The sequence below is a fragment of the Balaenoptera borealis genome, assembly GCF_965194805.1.
Source record: "Balaenoptera borealis genome assembly, chromosome: 11".
Taxonomy (NCBI): domain Eukaryota; kingdom Metazoa; phylum Chordata; class Mammalia; order Artiodactyla; family Balaenopteridae; genus Balaenoptera; species Balaenoptera borealis.
The window spans coordinates 88,462,508-88,484,451 of record NC_138868.1 but is presented as its reverse complement, the minus strand read 5'-3'; the positions used below and the strand labels follow the sequence as shown (position 1 = coordinate 88,484,451).

General features: G+C 53.7%; 2 protein-coding genes and 1 long non-coding RNA gene across 10 annotated transcripts; 1 reads left to right on the top strand and 2 right to left on the bottom strand.

Moving 5' to 3' along the window:
- The first annotated feature begins 56 nt into the window (after positions 1 to 56).
- Positions 57 to 20,768, top strand: LOC309606449 (uncharacterized protein). Of its 8 annotated transcripts, none has more exons than XR_014231824.1 (8): positions 57 to 1,764; positions 5,722 to 5,785; positions 8,275 to 9,344; positions 16,390 to 16,589; positions 17,061 to 17,193; positions 17,670 to 17,947; positions 18,321 to 18,404; positions 19,080 to 20,768. XR_014231824.1 is itself a non-coding variant. In XM_082343580.1 (6 exons), the coding sequence occupies exons 1-6, from the start codon at positions 9,308 to 9,310 to the stop codon at positions 19,104 to 19,106; spliced, it is 579 nt and encodes a 192-aa protein (XP_082199706.1). In that variant the 5' UTR covers positions 7,160 to 9,307; the 3' UTR covers positions 19,107 to 20,768. The 8 variants fall into 8 exon arrangements, 1 of the variants encoding a protein (XP_082199706.1); XR_014231825.1 differs by lacking the exon at positions 57 to 1,764 and adding an exon at positions 1,783 to 2,598; XR_014231826.1 differs by lacking the exon at positions 57 to 1,764 and adding an exon at positions 5,188 to 5,256.
- Positions 9,506 to 12,686, bottom strand: LOC309606494. The gene is made up of 2 exons (XR_014231888.1): positions 10,457 to 12,686; positions 9,506 to 10,349 (listed from the first exon to the last, which is right to left on the bottom strand). It is a non-coding gene; the product is annotated as an uncharacterized lncRNA (long non-coding RNA).
- On the bottom strand, positions 14,421 to 17,061 carry LOC309606435 (uncharacterized protein). The gene is made up of 3 exons (XM_082343539.1): positions 16,615 to 17,061; positions 15,842 to 15,978; positions 14,421 to 15,587 (listed from the first exon to the last, which is right to left on the bottom strand). Exons 1-3 carry the CDS (start codon positions 16,991 to 16,993, stop codon positions 15,054 to 15,056), a joined length of 1,050 nt encoding a protein of 349 aa, XP_082199665.1. The 5' UTR covers positions 16,994 to 17,061; the 3' UTR covers positions 14,421 to 15,053.
- Positions 20,769 to 21,944: the final 1,176 nt, after the last annotated feature.

The window sequence follows — 21,944 nt, the reverse complement described above, 5'->3', positions numbered from 1 at the left end:
ACATTGTAAAGGCTTGGCTCAATCTGATAGGAGAATAACCACATGTTGTTTTATTTTGTATTCCTTTGATTTACTGATGGGTTTACTGGCTGTTTGTATTAATTTGGCGAGTTGGTTAATTATACCCTGTGTCCATTCTTCTGTAGTGAGAGGTTGTAACGGTTGTATCCTATTCCTGTCAGATCCATATGTCTGACTTTCTGTTTCTGTGTGTCATGGGGTGTTGAAAGACTCCAGTTATTTAAATGTGATGCTCCACACAACACTTAAGAAAATGACTCATGATAGTTGCCTTTCATGTAATATTATTTAATACCTGCGCTTTTGTGATGATGCCTTTTGTTTAAGTGAGTAGGTTGTTCAGCCCCAGAACTACTAGAATTCATGATCATTTGTTCTAGTTTTTGTCTGACCTTTTACTGAGAGAGTTCTTGACCATCATACTTTCATGATAGGTTTTTAGTATGGACTGTGTCTTCACACCTTCTTTGAATTTGTTATTATTTGTATCCTCCTAGACTTGTGTTTTTTGCTCTAAAACTAACAGTTATTACATTTCTTCTCTTTCGTTTTCCCCTTTTAACTAGTTTGAAGTGTGATTTGAAGCTCAAGATCATGATCAAAAGAATGCAGTGCCTTTCTCAGCTCCACCAGTTTTTGCTTCTGAGGTTTACATGCCACTGCTGCCCTTGCTAATTATGAACTGAGATTCATTTTGTGATGTTTTATTCTCATAGGTTATATACAGTTATTCTTCAGTTCTGTAATTGTAGAGTATGTTGGACCATTTATTGGTACTGAAGGCAGGGTTATCATTGCACATCCAAAAAGTGCTTTTGTTTTGTTTTGTTTTGTTTTTGTTTTTTGCTTTATTGGAGTATAATTCCTTTACAATGGTGTGTTAGTTTCTGCTTTGTAACATAGTGAATCAGCTGTACATTTACATATATCCCCATATCTCCTCCCTCTTGCGTTTCCCTCCCAGCCTCCCTATCCCACCCCTCTAGGTGGTCACAAAGCACTGAGCTGATCTCCCTGTGCTGTGCTGCTGCTTCTCACTAGCTGTTTTACATTTGGTAGTGTATATATGTCCATGCCAGTCTCTCACTTCGTCCCAGCTTACCCTTCCCCCTCCCCGTGTCCTCAAGTCCATTCTCTACACCTGCGTCTTTCTTTCTGTCCTGCCCCTAGGTTCTTCATAACCATTTTTTTTTAAAAATTCCGTATGTATCTGTTAGCATACAGTATTTCTTTTTCTCTTTCTGACTTACTTCGCTCTGTATGACAGACTCTAGGTCCATCCACCTGACTACAAATAACTCAATTTCGTTTCTTTTTATGGCTGAGTAATATTCCATTGTATATATGTGCCACATCTTCTTTATCCATTCATCTGTCGATGGACACTTAGGTTGTTTCCATGTCCTGGCTATCGTAAATAGAGCTGCAATGAAAATTCCAAGAAGAGGTTTTTAAATTGGATTATGCATTATGTGTGTGCGTATACGTTTGTTTTTTTCCATACCCAAAATTACAAACCTGCCATGGCTGGTCTTTTGTAGGACTCTTCCACACGTGAGAAAATGAGAGTTGTCTATATGTTAAATCTGTATAGACTTCGCAAGTGACCTTTTGTCTTTCATCGAAAGCACTTGACCTGCAGCAGTGTGGCCTCACCAGTGAAGGAGCAAAGGCTTTACTAAAGGCCCTTGAAAGCAACAGAACTCTGGTTGTTTTGGATATAAGACAAAAATCCACTTGTTGGTATGTGGTCACTTTTTTTTTTTTAATTGATTAACACATAGCAAAACAAAAAGAGTTTGTTCACGTATTGACAGTTTTTAAAACTTAATGTGTTTCACTTTCCTCATCGTATACAGTTGGCCCTTGAACAGCTTGGGAGTTAGAGGTGCCGCCCCCCACGCAGTTGAAAATCTGGGTATAAGTTTATAGTCAGTGGTTCCACATCTGTGGATTCAACCAAACTTGGCTCATGTAGGACGATAGTACATATTTATTGAAAAATATCCGTGTGTCAATGGACCTGCGAGGTTCAAACCCATGTTGTTCAAGTGTCAACTGTACTTTTCTAATGTTGCACTTCCCTTATGTTTTTAGCAGATAATGTACTAATTAAAGTGAGTTATACCTTTACATTGTTCTTATCTCTACTCTGAATAGAGGTGAACCTAGATACTAAGCCTGCTTCCACCAAGAGCATTATTTCCTTATTGTGCAACCTCTGAATTCTTGCAAGGAGTACTTTATTCATTTGTCAGTTTAACAAGTAATTTTTTTAATACCTACTGTGTGCCAGATACGGGTCAGACACTAGGGATAAAGCAGTGAACCAGACAGACAAAAGTCTTGCCCTCGTGGAGCTTACATTCTAGTGAAGGGGTTCAGATAGAAATGAGTAAACAGTTAAGTAATATAATTTTAGACAGTAGGAAGTGCAAAAATATCTTAATGTAAGGAGAGTGAGGGGGAGCAGGTAGGACTCCATTGGATAGGTTTGTTAGGGGACACCTTCACTGGAGAAGTGGCATTTGAACGGAGACCTGAATGAAGAGAGGAGCAAGCCATGGAAGATCTGGGGTAAGCACATTTCAGGACAAGGAGGCAATGAGTATGCAGGCATGTAGGTGGGTGGAGTATTTAAGGAAAAGCAAGGAGGCCAACATGGTCAGAGTACTGAGTGAAGAAGAGTGTGGTATGACATGAGGTCAAGGAGCTAGCCAGGGGTCTGATCTTGTAAAGTCTTGAAGGCCAGAGTAAAGGTGTGGATTATTCCAAATGAGTAGAGGGTTTTGAACTGGAAAAAGGCACGATCCAAATAGTATCTCAATAAGATGACCTGGTATAGAGAATATACTTGTGGGGATAAAGAAGAGAAACAGAGAGACCAGTTAGGAGACTATCACAGTGGTCCAAATAAGAGATGTTTATGGCTTAGCTTAGGTTGGAAGTTTGGAGCAAGTGAAAAGTGATTGAATTCAGGTTGTGTTTTGCGGGTGTAGCTAACAGGGCTTGCCGATAGATTAGATGTGGGGTATGAAGGAAATAGTAACAAGGAGACAAGTCGTTGATGATTATGTGTGCAACTGGGTGGTATCACTTAGAAAAAGGGGGCTGATAGGAGGAGCAGCTTTTGAGGGGATATCAGGACTTTGGTTTGATATCTTAGATGCGCTTTAGGTATCTAAGTGTCTGGACAGTGCTCAGACTGTACTTTCTATCCAAAGGTATCCAAAGCCACTTTAGATGCAAAATGTTTAAAGTTGACCTTTGCTGCTGCCAAAATAGTAGCCACTGGGGGCAGTCTGTAAAATGGCATCCTAGGTTTTTGTTTTTTTTTTGAAGAAATAATCTCTTTAATAGTTAGAAAATACAAGTGAGGAAAACAACTGGAATGTGCGAATTTGTGACCAGCCCACCGGGTGAGTAGGTTCCCACCGGGAGTGTGTACAACAGCCAGCACCCCTGCCCCTCTTCACCTCTAGACCCCATCCACACGGTGACCCCAGCCCTGGGCAGGGGAGGACCTTGGCACCTAGTGGAGAGCTTCTTGAGTCCTGACCCCTTGCCTGGAAGCAGCTAGACGTTCTGCTCACAGGTGTTGTTTGCAGAAGCCCCGGTTTCCCAGGGCCCCGAGATCCTAAATAACACTTAGTAGCTAGCTGCAATCCTGGGGCTGCTGAGCTGCCCTAGGCCAAGGCACGGCCTCCCTCCCGGCCCAGGGCCTCAGCTGGTCCCCAAGCTGAGCGGGTGGCAGTTACCTGTCCCTCTCTCCGTGCACCTCTTGGGCTGGGACCACACGCCAATCCACGTGACTGTGCCAGCAACTGGTAGAGGCCCCTCAGAACAGTCAGACTGCCCTGCAGGCTGGGGCATGCGCTGGGCTGGGGGGGGAGGTGGGACCTGGGACAAGCTTAGATCTAAGTGGGGTTCTGGGGGTGTGCCCAGAGAGTCTTCGAGGGTTCATACCCATTGCCCAGAGGGCAAGGCAGGAGTGAGCTGGTGGGGGGAAGCTTTCTGTGCAGAACCTCAAGTTGGGGGTCAGGGGTCAGTCCACGACCAAGGTCAAGGACCTACCACCATGAGACTGGGGACAGAAGTACTTAGACCAGGCTTCTGACCACTGCCCTAGGAGTGACCTTGGCCCACTGTCCTGCAGGGCTTTAGCCCCAGCCTCTGACCCCCAAGGGGCCCAAAATGTGCTCAGCGGGGGTGGAAGTGGGGGTGGGCATCTTGCTCTTCACATCAACCCCGTCCTCCTGGTGACGCTATGCTCCGGACCACTGTCCTGGTGCCACCCCCATTTTCCTGCCAGGACCCTGTAGGGGTGAGGGAGCCAGGAGGTCTCTAGTCTTGGAGGACCATTGCAGCCTGTCCTGACCGCAGGCCTCAGGTTAGGGTGGGGCGACTGAGGGGGACTTCTGTGGGTCCTTTCCGGTTTGTGGCTGATTTTATTTCTGCGCACTTGTTTTAAAACCTCACCTCTGTCCGCAGGAGGGTGACCTCGAGCAAACCGGGAGCCACGGGGGAGTCGGGGGTGGGTGGGTGGGTGGTGGCAGTCACTAACGGCCAGTGCGCCCAGATCACGCCGGGCCTGAAAGCAGACCCCGCAGCGTCTCCGCAGCTCGCAGTTACCGGGATACGCGCAGGAGGCGCCGCGACGCGCGGTTCGCCCAAGGGCGCTCCCACGTCCCCGCTTTCCAGCCTCCGGAGCGTCGGTGCAGCCGAGGCCGCGCACCCGCTCCCGCCGGCGGCCCCACTTGGCCCAGCATCCCGGAGGCTGTCCCGTGCGAGCGCGGCCGCCGCGGTGAGGGGGCGCCCCAGGACCGGGGGCTCCACACCTCGAGAGGGTGTGGGTCGGCACCCCTGCCCTTCCCGCGTGCGACCCCGGCTCAGTGCCCGGCGCAGAGTCGCACGCCAGGAGTTTGCGGAGGCGGCGCACGGAGGGGGCGCGGAGCGGCCGACCCCGCCCCGGACCCCCGGGCCGCGGATGCCCCCCCCGGCCCCGCCCCTCCCAGGGCGCCCACCTGGCGGCGGGGCGGCGCGCCCCAGGGCGGCGAGTGCGCGCGCGCGGCCGGCGCGCTGTCCCTTTAAACGGCGCGCGGCACCTCCCCCGCGTGCCTCGCCCGCCGTGGTGCGGCCAGGTGCTGGGCGCCGCCGGAGAAAGTCCGTGTGAGCCGGAGCGCCGGGCCGCCGGAGCACTTCCTGCTGCAGGCCGGACCGGGCCGGCGCCCGCAGGTACCCCAACTTCGCGCCGCTCGCGGGTCCCACCGCCGGACTTCCCGCAAACTCCGCGGCGCGCCCGCCCTCGCCTGCCGCAGTGCCCAAGTTAGCGCCGCGCGCCGCCCGCGGAGCTGGCTGGGGGCGCCCGGGCCTGGGGAGGCGCTCGCCCGCGCCGGGCCGCGCCCCGCCCCGCCGAGCGGGGACCCGGGCTCCGGGCGTCTCCTCTCCTACCGGGTTTCTCGGGGCGCTCGGGACACTCGGTCTCCGCCGACCGGACGGACGGAGCCCAGCCCTCTCGCATCTTAGGTTTTTGAAGAAGAAATTAGAATACACAAAGGGGGAAATAAGTGTCTAATTACATAATGTAGATTTCATATTTAATTTTATGGGAAAAGCAATAATTAGTTGGCTTTTGGTTTTAAATGGAAATAGCCACTCACTGGGAAATAATTACTCTAATTTCAATTTATTTTACTTTAGATCATTCTGTGATGAAAGCAGTTATCCAAAAAGTTCTCCAGATGGAAGGAGTGCCAAGTCAGAGGTATATAGCATGTTCTAGTTCTCTCCGAAGAATTTCTCTTTAATGGCTTGTTTTTCTTTCTTTCTTAAAAGAAAATTATCAAGGTACTTTCTGCCATCTTTTTTTTTTTTAATATTTTTATTCTTTTTTTTTTTTTAACATTCAGTTCTTTTGGGAATTATTTATTTATTTATTTTTGGCTGTGTTGGGTCTTCGCTTCTGTGCAAGGGCTTCCTCCAGCTGCGGCAAGTGGGGGCCACTCCTCATCGCGGTGCGCGGGCCTCTCACTATCGCGGCCTCTCTTGTTGCGGAGCACAGGCTCCAGACGCGCAGGCTCAGCAATTGTGGCTCATGGGCCTAGCTGCTCCGTGGTATGTGGGATCTTCCCAGACCAGGGCACGAACCCGTGTCCCCTGCATTGGCAGGCAGACTCTCAACCACTGTGCCACCAGGGAAGCCCCTTTCTGCCATCTTAAAACTAAGTTTTTAGTCCAATGAAATGGCTTTTCTGTTTTTGAAAATATTGTGTGATGCCTTAATTTAGGTTCCCAGAAATGCAGATTGAAAACCTTTGATTAACTTAAAGTATCTTAATTTCCAATGAAGATCAAACCCTCCTAAAATACCTGTAACTTAAATGGCATATTTATCATTTCTGTCTCAGTACCAGTGGATAACTTCTCCATTGGTGAAGGAAGCATCCACAACTGCTAGACAGAAAAAGAGAACTATAATTTTGGGAAGTGGTCGAAAAGGAAAAGCTACTATTAGAATTGGTTAACTCTTTCTTGTTTTTAATGCTACTAGAACTTATACCCCTTATGTTTTCCGATGTGCTAAAATTAAAACAGCCAGTATTAACCACATGCATATTAGGAGGCCTATGTTAGGAGTCGCCAAGTGTGTCGGGTGCCGTGGACAGCTGAGGCACGTTTAGCCCAAAGGCAAGTTCCAGCGCATTGCAGAGAGCAGACGAAATACCCGGTGGTGAAAATTCACTGTTGCTAAGGGTTGAAACGAAGCAATAATTCCTCCTGTTTCTCAGGGTGTTCCGTTTGGCTGTTAATGAAATGTATTTCCAAGGAAGGCAGGCATGTGGCTGAAAAGGCCAGCGGTGCCTGGGGGGTCACAGCGAGACCCTCCCGTCTCGCCCCCCTCGGCCATCCTGTGCTCTGGAAGCAGAGCTCTCAGCTACAAGTGAAACATAGTAGCTTCCATGTCCGGATTCTAAGATTTTCCAAAGCCCTTTAAAGGCCCCCTTCTCTGAGTGGTGCTTGACCTGCTGGTGTTTGGGGCGGGAGGGTGGGCTGGGCGGAGGGTCTGAGCGCCATCCTGAGGGAAGGGCTTTGGAGGCCTGTGTGCGCCTGAGGCCAGGGGCCCAGTGCCGGTGTCCGAGGGGAGGCTAGCGCTGACTCCAGCCGTGCCGAGCCAGACGTCGCCCTCCTTCCCGACAAGCCAGCAAAGCCTGTCGCTCACCTTCCTGGCTGTGCTGCTTACACGTGCCCTCTGGGAAGGCCAGCCTGGCAGAGGTCTGTTCCTGCCCTTTGGGCTGCTGGTAACTGAGTACCTAGCCTGGGTGCTGGAGGGGAGGATCCATAGATGGTGGAGGCCCAGCGCCTGCCCAGGGTGCTGCCCCTCTGCTGAGGGACGCTTGCCCAGCTGGTTAGACCTGTTCGCACCCAACTGCCCACAGTCAGCGCCCAGGCTAGGAACAGCAGCCTCCCCATTTCCTCGGTGTCTTCTAGTTTTGTTCCTTTCTTCTTTTCGCTGCCTTCCTCCCCAAAGAGGCAAGATACTAATCTTCAAGAACCAAATCAGGCCATGATTTTCCAACTAAACTCATGACAGTTCTGCACCTCTGAATGACTGGGTACAAACATTTGCAAGGATGAGCTCTTGGGTGAGGCGCCAGCCCACTTTTCTAGCTTCATCTCTCTTGCTTGTGTGTGGGCACCCCCTGCTGCCCCAGATGCCTTGACTCCTCCATTTTCGTATATTCCTCCTCAGAATGCTGCCACCACCCCATCCTGGCCTTTGGGAATGTTAGCTGGCTGTTCCCCACAGCATCCTGTCACCCTGGTCCACTCTTTCTAACCTCTGTATGCCCTCCTATGAAATCTTGTCAGGTCCAATTGGAGGAAGACCACCTATAGGTCAATTAGCTTGGGAAGGAACCCAACTGTGTGACCTGCTTCCCCTTTCCCAGTGTCTTTAAAATAACGTTAAAAAAAAAAAAAAAGAAAAAATGTTGTTCTAGAGCTCCTCTACCATCTCTTACCACCATCAGAAAACCACCCCCCAAAAGGGGGACCTCATTCATATTGAAAATAACTTCTTAACGTGTAGGCATTACCTTAGGGCATTCTAGACACTGGGGGAGGGAAAAGCCATTGTATTTTTTTCTAACATTCATGTTAAACTTCTTTCCAAAGTTCTTTAAACTGTGGTATTCTTACAGGTAGACAATGTTGCAGAACAAGTGTTTGTTTCTTCCCTTTTTCTTCCCCCAGGCTCAAAGATTTGGAAAGAGATAGTTTAACAGAAAAGGTAAGGTAATCTCCACCTTAACAAAATGTATGATCAAATATGACCATTTGACAGACACTATGTAGTTCCTAAAAACAAATTTAAGTGGAATTGGCTCTCTTTTCCCTGAAGTTGAGGATAACCTGGATGATTTTGTCTAATGTGCTGGACTAATAGGCTATTATTGGTTAGCTTTTGGTAACTCATCGAGTTTCCCAGTCTGGGTTCCGTACCATCGAGTCTGGATTATAATTTGTCCTGGTCACACTGTTTTTCAAAATCAGGTTTGTTCTAGTATGCTATTATGTGTCTGTTTCACCTTTAATCTTTCCGTTTTTCACCACTCTGGAGATGGTGTGATATGATCTTAACGAAAACAACAGGAACATGTCTTGTGAATATTTAGTTTTCTTTTTGGCCGACTCAGCATTGCCTGCCATTCAGTCATTGTTATGTGACCAGGCAGTGTAACTATTTGTGTATTAGTCCATTGGTTCATAGCTTGGGAATGTGGAGACTTCTAAACCTATATCCTTCCCTTAGGAATGCGTGAAGGAGAAATGGAATCTCTTGCCTGAATTTCTGCAGACAGAAATAAAGAATCAGTTATGTGACTTGGAAACCAAATGACATAAAGAAGAATTATCAGAGGTTCAGTCGTCAGCATCCCGGCGGCTAGAAAACGTTTCCTCCCATGTAACTTGTCTGTGACCAGGGAGGCAGGATCATCCCACCTCTCCCTGTTACCTGATAGTTATAAAGGAAGCGCATGTGTTTCCTTATTCTCTCATGGCCACTTGTTGACGTTCACTGCTACTTAAATTATCCTTTCCTGCTGTAGGAGGGCTACCTGGCTAAAGTCAAATCCCTTTTAAATACAGATTTGTCCTTGGAGAACATGCTTTCAGTCGGGAAGTGAATGGATGTCTAGAAAACGGGAGCCAGCCAAGTGGTGAGGAGCGCAGAGTGGAAATAGCAGAGAGAAAGAAGTCCCCCAAACCTGTTTGCAAACTTTGCATGCCCAGGAGAAGCAAGTCTGATGGAGAAACAAAATGTAAGAGCACTTGACTCGTTTGACCTCGTTGGAGTCTGGTACCGCCTAAGGGGAGGACAGACTTGGTGCCATAGGGTCTGTCTGTTCCCCCCACACACAACCCCTCCACCGGCAGTACTTGTTTTTTGTGTATCTTTTTTTTATTTTTATTTTTTGGGGGGTGGGGGGTGGCGGGTGGCTGTGTTGCTCGGCTTGTACGACCTTAGTTCTCCAACCGGGGATCGAACCCGGGCCCTCGGCAGTGAGAGTGCTGAGTCTTAACCACTGGACCGCCGTGGAATTCCCTCTTGTGTATTCTTCTAACTAGCTTAGATATATACTTTAAATTTTTGTCTTCGACCAAGTTATAGAGCATTAGATCCCCAAATGTGGTTGAATTGATGAGGTATAAGAAAACAGGAGCTGCTGATATTTATGACTTGTAAGTGACATGCCTGTTGAAGCTAAACATTTATTCTTAGACTCCTTCCCCCCTTGTAGTCAGAGTAACTCTTCTGGAATTTTTAAAAATAAGAGCCTGGGACTTGAGCTCAGGTCAGGTGCTTGGCCACTTCATCGTGTGACGAAATAAGCAGAGGCTCTGTTTCCTTGTCCGTCTCAGGGTTGGGCCCTTCATACAAGAGCTTGTGTTAAACTGGCCTAGCAAACTGGCAGGTGCTCGTTTGATGACTTTATGAAGACGGTGGTTGCTTAGAATAAGAAGAGAAGGATACTTAATCCTCAGAACCTGGTCTGTGCACCAGCTTGCTAATGCTGAAGAACTGTACCTTGTCTGTGAACTCTTTATTCATAGTGGCTTTTTTGTTTCTTTTCTGTAAGCACCTGAAGTCTCATGGAGCCCCAGGATTACAAGGCAAACTACCAGGCAGACCACCATCACATCTCATTTCACAAGGGGGTCAGTATATAATGAATGGACAGCCCCCATTTTAGGGGCCAACTGTTTTTGGTAAAACACATATAGAATTAGTAGGATGTAACTTAGTAATTCTGACTTCCACATTGCTTAGGTTTCCCTTTCGATATTCTGTTTTTAGACATTCATAAACAGCATTTCTGAAGACCTCATCCATGTTTACTCTTAGCATAGGAAACTTCAAATGTACATACACAAAATACCAAGGATAGTAAAATGAACCCCTGTGTACCTATCAGCCAGTATCAACAGTTAACAGCTCCTGGCTGTTGTTTCATCTATACCGCCATATGCTCCAAGTGAAAATTATTCCAAATGGATTACAACTCCATACACACCCATGTCCCCCCAGTTGGATTACTTTGAAACAAATCGGACATGTCATCTTATCCACAAATACGATATTTCTAGATGACAAGGTCTCTTTCTCTGACAAGTTTTTTATTCATATTTTGCTATAATTGCTAACATCTAGCAAACAGTCTTTTGAAGAAGACAAAACATGCCTTACAAAGTGTAACAGTTCCTTACGAACAAATATATAGCAGTGTTCATACCTCCCCTTGTGTAACAGGGTTTGGTTGATTTGTTCCTTAAGCCTTTCAAGTGATAGATTCCTTATTTCCTTGCCGTTTATTTAAAGAAAAGAGGTCTTTTGTCTAATAGCTTCTAGGTCTGGCTGACTGCATCGTTTCGGTGGTGAATGTGTTCCCTTGTGTCCAGTTTTCTGTCAACTGGTAGTTAGGTCTAGAGTCCTGATCAGATTCCAGCTTTATTTTGTGCGACTTCATTGACGGTATGGGGCTGTCCATCAGAGGCATGTAATGTCTCTTCAGTGATTCTAGCAGCCGTTGATCAAAGTCTAGATTCATTATTTCTTAGGGTTTGCAAAACGGTGGTATTCTAAACCTGTCATCCAAAGAAACATTAAGCTCGAAGCTTGTTTTAATGTCCTGGCCAAAAGGGCTTCTCCTTGGAGGGAAGAGGGTGTCCATGGCCTGAATCTTTCCAAACAGAGGGTATTCTTGGTAGGGAGGAATATAAGTTGTTTTGTGCCCACTGCAAGTGTAGGGTCTGGCTGAGCTACCAGTTGGCCTTACTGTGTGTGACAGCCCTGCCAAACAGAAACCTGAGGAAGACCCTGAAAAAGCAAAATCAGGTGATTCTGTCGATGAAGAAGAAAAAGAGCAGGTAGGGCTCGCGTTTCAGTTTCTTAACTCTGCCTTATTTTGGTACACTTGCTGGTAATTGTGAATTTACACTTGGTCTGTCTCTGGACCGTAAGTGACTGAGAGGGTGTTAGAACATATCCCTGGACCCAGGGCAGTACGAAGTGTATTCTGGTTAGAGCCGAGGACTCAGCAGGCCCGTAACTTTGGTGTGTTCTCTCCTGTCTATCTTCCTACCTCTCCAGCTGTCAAGATTTGACAGTCAAACCAGCAGATGTGATGCGTTTAAAGCATTTCCTTCTGATGTCAGATAAGCTCCTTTCCCACATCTAATCTGTCTATAAAAGCAGAGTTGTCGTGTTATTATGTGTATTGTAATAATGCTGCTTAGACTTTTTAGGTTAGAAAACTGGTGGCTTGCCAAAGGCCTCCAATATAGAAAATGTCAGTCTCTAGCACTGTCCCGTGTGACTTGAGGGGCAAACCTAGATACTACCAGATGGTCATACGCTATCTATTTCATTCCTGCCACAGGATTAGCTGTGGAAGTCGGGAAGTCTGTAGGTTTACAGGTGGGTAGTAAATGCCCTGTTACCTGCTAAAGATGAGTATCCGTGGTTTGCTCTAAGGCAGGGTTTCTCAAGCAAGGCATTGACTTTTGGGGCCAGATAAACCTTTGCTGTGGGTGTGAGTCCTGTGCATCGTAGAGTGTTTAGCAAGGTCCTGACCTCTACTCACTAGATGCCCGTAACATTCCCTCTCTCTCCTCCCAGTTGTGACAACCAAAGTCACCTTCAGGCTTTCCCAGATGTCCCCTGGGGGGCACAATTGCACTGAGCGAGAAGCACTGGACTCAAGGCTAGCAATATCACTGAGGTAGACTTGACGTCCTGTTGTAAAAGACATACTGATTCTCCTGTTTTTATTTTGGAAATTAGATGCCACTGTTCATGATCCTTATTCAGATGTCTGTAATGAAGTTGAGTCAGACTACCCACTCACAGGTGGGACACTGAGACAGAGGGAAACAGCTTGTCCAAGTCCCATGGCCACACCCCTTGCCTCCGAAGAAACCGTGTCACAAGGGAAAGCAAGCTGGCTCTTGTAATACTGACAAGTGTTTTTTTTTTAAACAAATGTGCCAATTTTAGAGTTGTTCTTTGCCCTCTAACCTTTTGGAGGGCTTCCATAGCCTTCAAGCTTCTGAAGAAACGAACTGGGGCACTCTTTCCCAAGCAGGAAGCAGTTTCGCTGGCAATGTGTGACAGGCCTTGGGGACTTGGAGGGTGAGCACTTGTCGCAACAGGGTTTATCCCGATATGCTAGAGTAAGGCTCAGTGCACCACACCGGTGTCATCAGGTAGTGTTTGTTGGTCAAATAAGTAGTACTACAGAGAGAATCTTACTTTAGTCAATTTAAAGTTTTGAGATCTCACTATGTTTTTTAAAACAGGTGTTAAATACAGGCATTTGGTAAAACAGTACAAACGGCTGTTTGGTACATAGCAGCCAAAGAAAAACAATGTGGCTATTCCATGCTGAGCTATGCTGTGAGCGTTATCAAATAGATACTGAATTCTGAGGCCTTTGTTCAGGAACAAAAAAGAATATAAAATATCTGATTGCCACAACTAAGGAGCCGGCCTGTGGCAACTAAGACCCAGCACAATTAACTAAGTAGCTAACTGACTATTTTTTAAAATCTCATTAATAGGTTTTTAATATGATTTTTAAAAATTTATTTATGTACTTTATTTATTTTATTTATTTTTGGCTGCGTTGGCTCTTCCTTGCTTCGTGCGTGCTTTCTCCAGTTGCGGAGAGCGGGGGCTACTCTTGGTTGCGGTACGTGGGCTTCTCATTGCGGTGGCTTCTCTTGTTGCGGAGCACGGGCTCTAGGCACGCGGGCATCCGTAGTTGTGGCTCGCGGGCTGTAGAGTGCAGGCTCAGTAGTTGTGGCGCACGGGCTTCGTTACTCCGCAGCGTGTGAGAACTTCCCAGACCAGGGCTTGAACCCTTGTCCCCTGCATTGGGAGGCGGATTCTTAACCACTGCGCCACCAGGGAAGCCCGAGCTCTAACCTTTTAAAAAATGTGTTCCTTCCACCTTCATGGAGCCGGCGTATGGGATGGGGAGGAATGAGAACCCGATTGGCAGGGGTCCGGTCGCAACCCCGGAAGGGGACGGGGGAGGATCTAAGAGGTGGCACCGGGCCACAGTCGACCCCCAGTGACAGCTAACAGCTGCACTGCTGCCCCTTCCTGCCCCAGGACCTGAGCTCAGGTCCCGGGGCGGCTGGAGAAACGCACTGTTTTTGGTGAGCTGCTCTTACTTACTGTGTGGAGCTGCTCCGGCTGCCCCGGCGCCCACACCCCTGCAGGGCCCTGTGCCCGTCCTCCCTGCCCCCTGCCCAGGGCTCGGGGAACAGCGGTCTCTGTGGGGCAACCTGCTTCCAAGTCCTTCAGTGACCATGGAGGAGTGGGAACGGGCTGGGCTGCCGGAGAGCCTGGGCATGCAACACCTGAGCTCAGCCCTGGGGGCTCACGTGAGGGCAGGGGCTGGGGGGTGCGGGCGGTGAGCGGAGGGGCCTCCAGCCGGCGTCAGTCTGGGCCCTGGACCCGGGGAAAGGCCTCACCCTCTCAGTCCTGACCTGCCGCTCGGGAACCCTGTGGCCCACCAGCCCGAGGCCTGTGGCGCCCGCCACAGACTTCCCGGCGCACGGCTGGGGTGCCAACGCCACACCTGGATTTTGCGCGGGGACCATCGGGGGGCTCGGTGCACGGGAAGACGAGCAGCCCCCAGGCCTCGACACGCCCCTTCCATGTCCATTGAGAAGTGCCGGATGGAAGGCTGGCTGTGCTCCTTTTCGAGCCCCAGGGAATTCGCAGGAACAGCCCTCCCGGCCACGGGGTGCCTGCCCACCGGCTCTGGGCCTGCGACCAGCCCAGAACACAGAAGGCACAGAAGTGGGTGCAGGGAGCGAGCTGAGCCGGGTCTGCAGAAGGGCAGACACCACAGCCTGGTCCACAGCCGACTGGCCCAGGGCGGGTGAGAACGGGCGGGCAGGCTGAGGGGAGGACAGAACGTGGCACAGCCTTCCCGCCTGGGCCCCGGGGAGAAGGTCGGGGCGCTGTCCGCGCCCTCGCTCCGCTGCCTGGCGTCCTTTGTGGGGGCGAAGGGCCGGAGGCAGGGCTCCCAAGGAGCTCAAAGGCCAGGGAAGGACACACGGGACGGTCCAGACCCATCCTAGCGCTCCAGTGGGGCAGCACCCTCTCTGAATTCCTACTGCCGCCAAACCGCATCCCTAAGGCCTTTGGGCAGAATTGCTAGGACCCAGGAAGGCGGCCCCTTGCTGTGGTCCAGACTTCACCAGCTGCCAATGAGCGGAGGGAGCCAGCCGGCCGGCCATGAGCAGGAGGACAGGGCACGGGCACAGGGACAGCCACAGCCGGGCTTCCCGCAGCTGTGCCCACCGCCAGAAGCAGCTGCAGCCAATCACAGCCCCCGCCATGCCAAACAGTGCCGGGCAGGCGAGAGGCCGGCAGGAACCTGACACCCCCTCACTGGAGAGCCGGGCCGGCCAGGGTTGGGGGGAGCCATCCCCGTGTGAACTCACCCCACAGCTCAGCCATCTCCCAGTGACCCAGACGCTACACCAGCAGAGAGCAGCCTGCAACGGCCGCAGGGCTGATCCCCGACCAAGGTCAGAACTCCCCCCAGTGTGATGGCCCCCATGCCGCTCCTGTGGTGGAAGGCACCGCAGGCAGAGACCAGGAGTGGAGTCTTTTTATTAATGGCTGCGTTTTCAAAGAACCGTTTTGGAAGCAGGAAAGCTCCCCAGGAAGGGATTGCATTAGTGCAACAAGGGGGAGCCTTGACACCAGGCTCTCCAGACACGTCCAGGTGGAGACTTTTGGCCGAGGCCGGCCGCCAGGGACTCAGGGGCTGGGAGGACACACGGCCCCTCCCCCGCCCCGGCGGGGCGCTAAGGCACCGGGCCCGCCTGGGTGGGCAGAACTTGCAGCCCTCAAGCTGCAGCCCTTTGCTCAGGAGGAAGGCATCCTGCGTGGGGTCGCAAGCCAGGAAGAGCTTCACCATGCCCTTGGCATCCTTGGAGCCACCTGGCCTCAGAATGCAGCTTCTGTAGTCCATGGCAACCTGGCAAGAGGGGGCGGGGTTGCAGGAGGGTGGAGCTCCGCCTTCACTGAGGGTGTGGGGCTGCAGGAGGGTGGAGTTCCGCCTTCACTGAGGGTGTGGGTGTGGCCACCTCTGCTGTGACTGAACAAAGGGCAAGGGAGCACGAGGTCCAGGGCAGGGCCCTCAGAGCCTGGCAGGCCCAGGCGGGCGGCACAAGCATCTAGGCCCAGGCCAAGGACCACCGTGTTGGTCTGCGCGGCAGGACGGCCTCTCACCTTGCCACTCAGGACGCCCTCCTGCTTGAAGCGTGTGTGGAACGTGTCCGCAGAGTACACCTCGCTACACAGGTAGCCATAGGACTGGGCGTTGTATCTTCCTGCCAGGCGGCCGAAGGTCGCAGGCAGGTGGGTCCCTGGGACACACGCGGAGAGGCTCCTGCCCGGCCCCCTGGCCGCTCCGTGCCCCTTCCCCAGAGCGCAGAGCTTGGGTCCTCAAAGCAGCCCTGTCTGAGTCCCCTGCCACTAGAGGGAGTATTGGCCCAACACTTGTAGAAAACGGGGACCTTGTGGGCAACTCAGTGGAGGGACACAAATCAATCTTTGCCGACTTTCTGCTGAAGCTCACGAGGGTTCACCCCTAAGTCTCTTACAAGGACAGCTGCCCGAGGCTCCGAGGGATGAGTCAGGGCTCGCGCTCCAGCACGGGGAGAGCGCGGGTTAAAGCGCTCACGAGGGAGTGAACTGCGTCTCTGCACCGACACGCACCTGCAAACCTCGTCGACGAGTTCCGTCCGGGCTATGAAGCCCTCTCCTGCCTCTTGCAGGCTCTGCAGAAAGCACGTGCAGATACGCCCACCCCACCCTCGGACTCCGCGGGCCACAGCTGGAGGGACCAGCCCAGGAACCCAGGCAGGAAGAGGCCAGAGGTCAGCGGGCCTTGGCCAGAGCCCATCAGCCGGTCCCCCTTCACACACCACCAGAGGATCCTCTTGACCTGGGCAGTAGCCGCCAACCGACCGCTAAGGTGGGCCCAGCGCGCGCTTGGCTACCTGGCGTGGCTGGGACCCCGAGGATCTCCTGGCAGAGGCGGGCATTGTCCTGGGCCGGGTCCGAGGGCGTCTGCGTGTGCAGGGCCTGGTCCACCTCGGCCAGGACCATCTGGCGCAGGTTGAAGAGGCCTGGGGGGCGGGAGGAAGGAGACGGGGGGCTGGCACTGTGTCCAGGCCGCGCTTTCCAGCCGGGCGGTCCGGGAGCCCCTTTTCTTTCCCTCGGCCCGGCCGCACCGGGGTTGGCCAGCCGGGACTTGATAAGCTTGTCCAGCAGCCCCTGGGGGACGACGCTGCCCGTGCCCCGCCGAGACTGGCAGCAGCGCCAGGGCCTCACAGGACGCGGCGCTCCCGGCCCCAGAGCCTCCCCTCTGGTTCTCATCACCGGCTGTCACCAGAGTTGCAGGCAACGTGCCTTTCTTTTCGTTTGTCTTCTTTCCGGCCCTCAGCCACGCAAAGGTGTGAAGCCCTGACACTCGCTGCCACGTGGATGCACCCTGAGAACACGATGCTCAGCGAGAGAAGTCAGACACAGAAGGACACACAGGGTGTGACCCCACTGAGGGGAAACGTCCAGAACAGGTAGATCCACAGAGTCAGAGTGGGTTCCTGGTTGTCAGGGGCAGGGGAGGGGAGGGAATGATAAGTAAGGGCGTGAGGGACATTTTCGGGGTGAGGGAAATGTTCCAGAACAGGGCAGTAGTGACGGCTGCACAGCTCAGTAAAGTGTCCCCACGCACTCCGGTGCAGCCTGTGAGAGCATCGCTCTCAGGACGAAGGGCTGACCGCAGGAAAACTGAACGAGCACTGGGTCCTGGGCCCAGACGCTCAGCTGGGGACCCCCCACCCCCCCCCGCACGCGGAAGTCACTGGGACTTGCTGAGCCTCCACAGAGACTTGGCAGCAGCCTCAGGGCCTCACAGGGCGCGGTGCTCCCGGCCCCAGAGCCTACCCTCTGGTTCTCATCACCGCCTGTCACCAGACTTGCAGGCAACGTTCCTTTCTTCTATTTTGTCTTTTTTAAAGGCATCTCTTGAATACATGTATTTAACATGCAGGGACCCAGTCCTAACTCCTTGATCTGGGACTTCCAGCCTCCAGAGTCTCGAGGACGTCCACTTACGTTGTTTACGCGCCCAGTGCGTGGAGTTTGATGATGGAAACTGACACCGAGGGCGTCGCCACATGCGGGGTGACATCAGCGGAAGAATCCGGTGGCGAGGGCCTGCCTGAGGACCACGGGAGAGCCCGGGCCCTCCCCGCCCCCTGCCTGCAGCCCCTCGCCTGCACCCTCCTGGGAGCGGAGCTGGTGCATCGCTTGCCAGAACTCATGGAAGTAGGTCTCCAGCTCATCATGCTGCAACAGGGAGGGCGGGTTGGGCGTAGGCTTGGTGAAGTTGGCCACCATGGCCGCGATGGCGATCTGGCGCCTCCCATCCTGCTGCAGGCAGCCCAGCTGCAGGCCAAAGCAGGCCATGTGCCCGGACTTCCCTTCCCTGGGGAGGGATGCGGGTGAGGCCCCGCTTCCACAGAGGAGCCCTGGCCCACGGCCGACAGGTTCCCCCACGCATGCACCGAGGGTAGAGGTCCAGGTGGAACTTGCCACCTGGATGGCATCCTGGATGGATGACCTTGCCCGAGGCCGCGTCCCGGACCGTGTAGTGCCTCACATCTTCATCTTCGTGACACATGTTGGCGCCTTCCTCCAGGTCGAATGTCAGCCCCAGCAGCTCCTGGGAGATGCCCAGCTGCCCGCGCGTGACCACCTGCATGGGGAAGGACTCATTGAGCAGGTGCTGGTCCACGTGGTAGCGCGTCTCCTCCCCCTGGTTCATGTAGTAGCGCAGGTCCTAGACGTTGATGGGCCCGTCAAAGTGCAGGCCCCGCCTCTGGCACTCAGCCTTCTTTAGCTCCAGGATCACGGCCGCTCCTGCTTCCCGAGGGGCTTCAGCTTCTGGGCCAGCTCATCTGCGGGCGGAGGGGAGAGGCTCGGCTATGTCCCTGTGGCAGCCCCCCAGCCGCCCCCCACCCCACGCCCCTCGAGGCAGAATGAAGGGTTGGGGAAGGCGACCCCCAAGGGCTGACACAGTGGGGTCTCAGGCAGCACCACGTCCAGTCAAGGTCCGCCTGACGCCCGTCCCCACTGGGACTCGGAGAGGCGGGGTTACCTACGAAAGTGGCCACCAGCTGGCTGGTCTTGGGCATGTTCATCTCCAGCACGGAGTCGGCTCGCGTGCTGAACCCCAGCAGGCGGGACTTCTGAGCCTGCAGCCTCACCAGCTCCCCGAGGATCGCGCAGTTCTGGAACCCAGAGACGGCCAGCGCTGGGGACCGTGGGCCACGCCCTCCCCACAGGCCCCGGGCCAGGTCTCTGTGGGCGGGCAGGGCTCTCAGGCCACTGGCCTCCTCCTGGCCCGGATTTCTAGACACTTTGGTGCTGTCCTAACACGTGGTCTTTATGAACACAGGTCCTTTTGGAACCAGAAACGGCGTGAACCGTGATGAGCTCTAAGGCCAAGGGCAGGAAGAAATGCGACCAGCCTCTCCAGGAGCCACCCAGGGGCCTCCCCGGGCTCAACAATACAAACTCGGCTGCCGTGCAGACAGCAGCTCATCCCCACGGCGCCCGAACACCCAGCCCCTGGACGGCGAGAGGCCTGTTGCTGCAGGTGGCCCGTGGCTGGCTGGTGAGGCCCGGCCCCAGGCGTACGTCACCTTCTCTGGGGCCACCTCTCCAGTTCTGCGGTGGGGTTCTCCTGGGAGCCCCCAGTCACCACAGGACCAACGTGGCCTGTCTGCAGCCCAAGAAGGTGGGGACACAGGACTGTCCCCCGTGCCCCCCGCATCACCCACGAGGCCGAGCAAGCACCAGTGGTGTCTGCGGGGAAGATGAAGGGCTCGTGCACAGCCCCCATCTACTGAAGATGCTAAACGGGAGAAGCATAGGCTGCAGCGGTATGGACCAAACGCAAGTGTCCTTGCAGGAACCGATGTCTGAATGTCAAGGCTGTACCCAGGCCACAGTGAGAAGGCCCAGACCCCACGCAAGGCACAGAGAGGGGATGGGGGGAACATCTGCGAATCTGAGCTCATCGGGCATCACCCCAGAGGGAGAGGGAGAGAGCCAGAAGGAGATACGGAGGGAGAGGGAGAGAGAGGGAGGGAGAGACTTCTCTCCCTTCCCTGGGGGTTCTCTAGTGCAGCCAAGGCTGAAAACCACTGCATTTCGGGAGATGGGTCCTCGTGGAAAAGTTAAATAGTAGCTCACGACATTATCGAGACATATTAAAAAGGCCCCAAATCTGGGGGAGTCAGGGAGGGGAGCTGGCGGCTGCCTCGTAAACGAGGAGAGATAGGGCGTCAGAGGAGGTGCCTGTGCAGCCCGCCGCTGCCGCCCAGGGCCCCGTAGACTTCATCTCCTGGCTGTGGTCCCGGGCTGGAAGGCAGCGGGGAGGTCAGGCCGTCCAAGCATCAGCGTTGACTTCAGGGCTGATCTAAAAGGCGCCTGGTGTTTGTTGAAGCAGAAAAAAGAGAAAGCAGTGGGCAGAGGATGGGAGGGGGAGGGAGCCCCCATCAGCCCTTCTCCCTGTCTCCCTCTCTGTGTCCCTCTCTCCCTCCCTCCCTCCCTCTACCTCCCTGCCTCTCACTCTCCCTCCATCTCTTCTTCTGCCTCTCTCCCTCCCTCTCTCCCTGTCCCTCTTGCCCTGTCCTGTCCCTCTCTCCCTCCCTCCATCCCTGTCTCTCTTCCCCCGTCCCTCTCTCCCTCTCCCTCTATCCGTCCCTCCTCCCTCTCCCCGTTTCCTCTCCCTCTCTGCCTCCCTCTTTCCCAGTCCCTGTTTCCCTGCTCCGCTCTCCCTCTCCCTCTTTCCCTCTCCCTCTCTCCCTGTCCCCCTTTCCCTGTCCCTGTTTCCCTGTTCCACTCTTCCTCTACCTCTTTCGCTCTCCCTCTCTCCCTCCCTCTCTCCCTCCCTCTCCCTCGCTCCCTCTCCTCCCTCTCCCTCCATCTCTCCATCTCCCTCACTCCCTCCCAGAGACAGAGAGACGGAGGAAGAGGCAGAGACAAGGGAGAGGGAGAGAGAGAGAGGTCTCTTCCTCCCTTTCCCTCTCTCCTCCTTCTCTCCCTCTCTCCCCCCTCCCTCTCCCCCTCTCCCTTGTCTCTCCCTCCGTCTCTCCCTCTCTGGGAGGGAGTGAGTGAGAGGGAGGGAGTGAGTGAGAGGGAGAGACGGAGGGAGAGGGAGAGCCAGAGGGAGGGAGAGGGAGAGAGGAAGGGAAAGGGCGAGGGAGGGAGAGGGAAGGAGGGCGAGACATCTCTCCCTCTCCCTCTCTCACCCCTCCCTCTCCCTCTCCCTCTCTCCATCTCCCTCGTCTCTGCCTCTCCCTCCCTCTCTCCCCTCTCCCTCTCTCCATCTCCCTCGTCTCTGCCTCTCCCTCCATCTCTCCCTCTCTGGGAGGGAGTGAGGGAGAGGGAGAGACGGAGGGAGAAGAGAGGGAGGGAGCGAAGGAGAGGGGGAGTCGGAGAAGGAGGTAGGGAGAGGGAGAAGGAGAGAGGGTGCCTGCTTCCCGCTCTGTCTCCCTCCCTCCCTCTCCGTGTCCCTCTCTCCCCCCCCTTCTTCTCCCTCTGTCTCTCCCTCTCTGGGAGGGAGAGAGGGAGAGTGAGAAGGAGGGAAAGTGATGGAGGGAGGGAGAGGGAGAGAGGAGGGAGAGAGGGAGAGAAGGAGGAGAGAGAGGGAGGGAGGAAAAGACCTCTCTCTCTCTCTCTCTCTCCCTCTCTCCCCCCTCCTTCTCCCTCTCCCTCTCTCCCTCTCCCTTGTCTCTGCCTCTCCCTCCGTCTCTCCCTCTCTGAGAGGGAGTGAGGGAGATGGAGAGACGGAGGAAGAGGGAAAGGGAGGAGAGGGAGGGAGAGACATCTCTCCCTCCCTCCCTCTCTCCCTCTCCCTCCCTCCCTCTTCTCCCTCTTCTCCCTCTCCCTCCAAGAGGGAGAGGGAGAGAGGGAGAAGAGGGAGGGAGGGAGAGATGTCTTTCCCTCCCTCCCTCTATCCCTCTATCCCTCTCTCCCTCTCCCCCCCTTTCTCTCCCTCTCCCCCTCCCTCTCCAGAGAGGGAAGGAGGTGGAGGGAGAGGGAGAGGTAGGGAGAGGGAAAGAGGTAGAGGCACAGCGGAACAGGGAAACAAGGACAGGGAAACAGGCACAGGGAGAGATGGAGGGAGAGAGGGGGAGGGAGAGAGGGGGAGGGAGAGAGGGAGAGGAAGAGGGAAGAGGGAGAGAGGGAGAGGGAGAGAGGGAGAGGAAAGAGAGGAAAGAGAGGGAGGGAGAGGGAGAGAGGGAGGGAGAGA

Coding starts and splice junctions, on each gene's coding strand:
- LOC309606449 (XM_082343580.1), top strand. CDS start 9,308: ATGCCCAGGAGAAGCAAGTCTGATGGAGAAACAAAAT. Junction 9,345..16,389: donor GTCTGATGGAGAAACAAAAT/GTAAGAGCACTT, acceptor TGCCTCTTGCAG/GCTCTGCAGAAAGCACGTGC. Junction 18,405..19,079: donor GGGAAGGACTCATTGAGCAG/GTGCTGGTCCAC, acceptor TTATGAACACAG/GTCCTTTTGGAACCAGAAAC.
- LOC309606435 (XM_082343539.1), bottom strand. CDS start 16,993: ATGAGAACCAGAGGGGAGGCTCTGGGGCCGGGAGCGCCGCGTCCTGTG. Junction 15,979..16,614: donor CGGGGTCCCAGCCACGCCAG/GTAGCCAAGCGC, acceptor CGTGTGTCCCAG/GGACCCACCTGCCTGCGACC. Junction 15,588..15,841: donor AGGGCGTCCTGAGTGGCAAG/GTGAGAGGCCGT, acceptor CCCTCTTGCCAG/GTTGCCATGGACTACAGAAG.